The sequence below is a fragment of the Polyodon spathula genome, chromosome 15, assembly GCF_017654505.1.
Source record: "Polyodon spathula isolate WHYD16114869_AA chromosome 15, ASM1765450v1, whole genome shotgun sequence".
Classification (NCBI taxonomy): Eukaryota; Metazoa; Chordata; class Actinopteri; order Acipenseriformes; family Polyodontidae; genus Polyodon; species Polyodon spathula.
The window spans coordinates 21881403-21884986 of record NC_054548.1 but is presented as its reverse complement, the minus strand read 5'-3'; the positions used below and the strand labels follow the sequence as shown (position 1 = coordinate 21884986).

At 37.7% G+C, this 3584-nt stretch overlaps 1 protein-coding gene across 2 annotated transcripts; it reads right to left on the bottom strand.

Annotated features, from left to right (window-relative positions):
• Positions 1–459: 459 nt before the first annotated feature.
• On the bottom strand, positions 460–2822 carry LOC121328018 (oligodendrocyte transcription factor 2-like). Of its 2 annotated transcripts, none has more exons than XM_041272450.1 (2): positions 2739–2822; positions 460–2389 (listed from the first exon to the last, which is right to left on the bottom strand). In XM_041272450.1, the coding sequence occupies exon 2, from the start codon at positions 2366–2368 to the stop codon at positions 1556–1558; it is 813 nt and encodes a 270-aa protein (XP_041128384.1). In that variant the 5' UTR covers positions 2369–2389; positions 2739–2822; the 3' UTR covers positions 460–1555. The 2 variants fall into 2 exon arrangements, with proteins under 2 accessions (XP_041128384.1, XP_041128385.1); XM_041272451.1 differs by having other exon boundaries at positions 460–2336; positions 2739–2797.
• Positions 2823–3584: the final 762 nt, after the last annotated feature.

Here is a 3584-nt window from a genome sequence, read left to right as displayed (position 1 = left end):
TATTATTATCGATTAAGAATTAAATACATACATACATACATACATACATACATACATACATACATACATACAACGAATTAAGAGGAAAACTCGTTTGGGGATTAGAAAAAATGGATCAGATATTTCCTTTAACCTGATTGGCCAATATGAGGTACCTAATCTTTTGTAAAAGGACCTCGAATGTTATCGTTCAAACTATAATCTCTGTACAAAATCAATCAATTTGACACCGCAGGCAGCTCTGACCGGACAGTAAAGTGATCCTTCGGGTTATATTGCTTAACTGTTCAACTACTGAATAGAGTGCAATTCATGATGTAAGGCCATTTCAGGTCAAATATATTGTTCAAGTTATATTATATTGAATTTACAGCTTATTTGTTTTTAAAATGTATAAGGAATTTCAGCAGCAAAACCAAATAAATAAATACAAATACACATGACTTTTTAATAAAAAGTTGTATTTTTTATTTCAAATTCCAACAGTTCACCACTCATCCCCTCAGCGAAATAAGTAAATAAATATTATTTTGCAATTTTTATAAAAAATAAAGAGGAGATCAATGTTTGCAATGGGCAGTGATAGACGCGTTGTGTTCTGATGCTTTGTGAACACGAACAGGTCAAATACTGAAAGTTAAGAGCAACCAGGCAGTGTAGTGTAGAATAAGGTTAGGTACAGGGAAAGACATTTTAAAATTAAAATGGCATTTAACAAATAGAAAATGACGTAAACAGTTTTAGTGTTACAGACAAAATAAAAACAATTTGACAGGAACCGGTAATATTCTTCAAGTGCACCTAAACAGAAGTACATGTTATTTATTATTTTAAAAAATGTTTATCTTCCCTCAGACTTTCTATATAGCTTATTTACAAACAAACACAAAAAATATGTACAACTTCAAGCATTGGTTTCTACTGTTTTCTCAAAGGAGAGGGGAACAATAGTTGCATTCACATTGAGCATTAATTTACAATACAGCGTTTATCAAAACGAATCCTTCTAACAACTGTTAAAGTTTTTTCAAGTGGTTATCCGATATTTGCTGTTCGACCTAGTCGTTTTCTTACATAATAATAAAAAAACACAAACACATACAGACAAATAATAATTGCACAAGTAGTACTAAAGATGTCCAAACGTGTATGCATCTAATTTGTTTTCAGAAAACATCGTGCTCCTTTTTCGATTCCAGTTTTTTCACAATGATTTATTTTTCCGATGTTTTCCAAGATAAAGGCAACCCTTTTCAAAGCAAATGAACGGTATCTGAATTCAAGTCTGTTTTAATGTATCTTAAGTTGCCCGTTTAGCTGTACAGATGCCCTATTTTTAGACTTGTACAATTTGAAAAAAAAAAAAAAAAAAAAAAGGTTTTTTTTTTTTTTTTTTTTTTTTTTTAATGAGGCTTGAGCTCTTTATTTTCCTTTTGATCCAATGAACCAGGTTTTGCGTTTTAGGAAAATTACTTTTAGTAATATTCTTAAGAAAGTTTTTGGGGTATATTTCACTGTGCTAGTAAACCTACTTAGTTATATATTAAAAGTCTTTTTATTTCGTGTCACTAGTAATTCTTGGCATGCTGACTGTAGACATGCCAGAAACGTGTGGAGGGGGTACTTGGCACATACTACACGGACATGGCATGCCCGCGCCCCAATGTTGGAAACTGCTGCCCAAGGCATGCCCTACGCCCGCAGGCGAAGACTTCAGCAGCCCATGGTGGGGTCTTACTGAACTCACGGCTGACATACTTGGTACAGAGAGTGATGCTGTTGAAACGACTGGCGGGATAATGGGGTGGTGGACGGGATGGGATGCATGAGAAGCCGGGTGCCCGGGTAAATGTCCCGCGTGGGTCATTCCCCCGCAAGCTGAGGGGTGAAATCCGCCGTGGTGACCCCCATAGATCTCACTGACCAATCTCTTCATTTCTTCTAGAGAGCTCGTGAGCATCAGGATGTAGTTCCTAGCCAGAAGAAGGGTTGCGATCTTGGAGAGTTTTCTCACCGATGGTCCGTGCGCATAGGGCATAACCTCCCGGAGCCCGTCCATGGCAATGTTTAGGTCGTGCATCCTCTTCCTTTCTCGGCTGTTTATCTTCAACCTCATGTGCTGCAGCTCGGGTTCTGAAAGAAGCTTTCGGTCTTTCTTTGACAACATTTTCAAGCTGAGCGTGTCATCTTCCAAAGCACTCGCTGCCAGCGCTGCCCGAAATTCGGAGCTCAGCTCTTGGGGTGAGTCGCTCTGCGTAGAGGAGACGGTGCCCGAGAAGCCGGCAGTCTTTCTGACTGAAGGCAGAAATATATCTTCGACTTCAGGAGAGGAGGGCCTGCTGGACATTAAACTGGCATCAGATTCCATCCTCAATTTCGATTTAAAAGCCTATGGATATGTAAAATAAATAAATAAATAAAATAAAAAGAATAGTTTAGATTAGAAGCCAAAATAATAGATAACGATGTGTTGTCAGAATAAAATAAAACAAATATATTGTTACATTATATAACAAAGGTTACCCTGAACCTGCTATAGTTACGAAAATAATTTCCAACCCCAAATAAAGCCAAGACACTGTTAAAAAATATAATTCTGACTAATAATGTTTTCATTCTCAACGAATAACTAAAAACAACCTAACAGAAGGAATTTGCAATAAAAAAAAAAACTGTTTAAAATATAGTAGTCACAGCAAACAACAAACATGGCCATGTGACAATAATTTGAGACTTACTTAGAGCAATGCGGTTGTACAGAGAACGTGTCAGAGCTCCCCTTGTTATATCCACTTAGTGCTGTGACAGCCTATTAACCACCTTGGGCATCTCAGCTGCTTTTTATAGCCAGATCAACAATGAGGCAAGCCTGGGAACAATGTTATTGTCTCAGACAGAGGGGCTGATGGACCAATAAGCAACTGCTAAGGAGAGAAAAGAGGGGGGTCGGTAAATCTGATGTCATTACAAAGAACTAAAGCTCAATGAATTGAATGGGACACACTCCGCCAATGGTACTGGCTCGTAGGGGGAGCTTTGTGGAGAGAAAGAAAGCATCAAAACATAAGTTAAAAAACTGGAGAAGAAACATCTGCTATAGAAAAATAAATAAATCAAACTCAACCCAAACAAACCCCAATCCTCCTATAACAATAACTTGTGGAAGAGAAACAAATCCTGCAGCTACCCTCTCAGTCGAGGTCCAGGGCTGAACAGTTTGAAGAGGTCTCACAAACAAACAGATGATATAGAGAAGTGGACACTTCTCTTGGACAATACCACCCGTCCATTGCCCTTTATAAAACTACTACCATACATGGCACGAGGAGCAACGCTGAAAATGACGAAGAAACAACAGACACTTTAACACTGAGGATGATGACTAATTGAACGTTAGCGTTTACTACCTGTATCAGAAGAATAGCATCCACCACAAGTCTATATGGTGTAGAAAACGATAACCGTAGTTCCAGAAATATCTCACCGAAGTAAAATTTGGTATTCATAATTGTTCATATACATGCTTTCATATCCGTTCTGTGTATATTGTCCTTACATCAAGTCGTTTTATCTTTCATTACAAC

Bases quoted from the DNA above. Each gene is read 5' to 3' on its own strand.
- LOC121328018 (XM_041272450.1), bottom strand. From the start codon at position 2,368: ATGGAATCTGATGCCAGTTTAATGTCCAGCAGGCCCTCCTCTCCTGAA.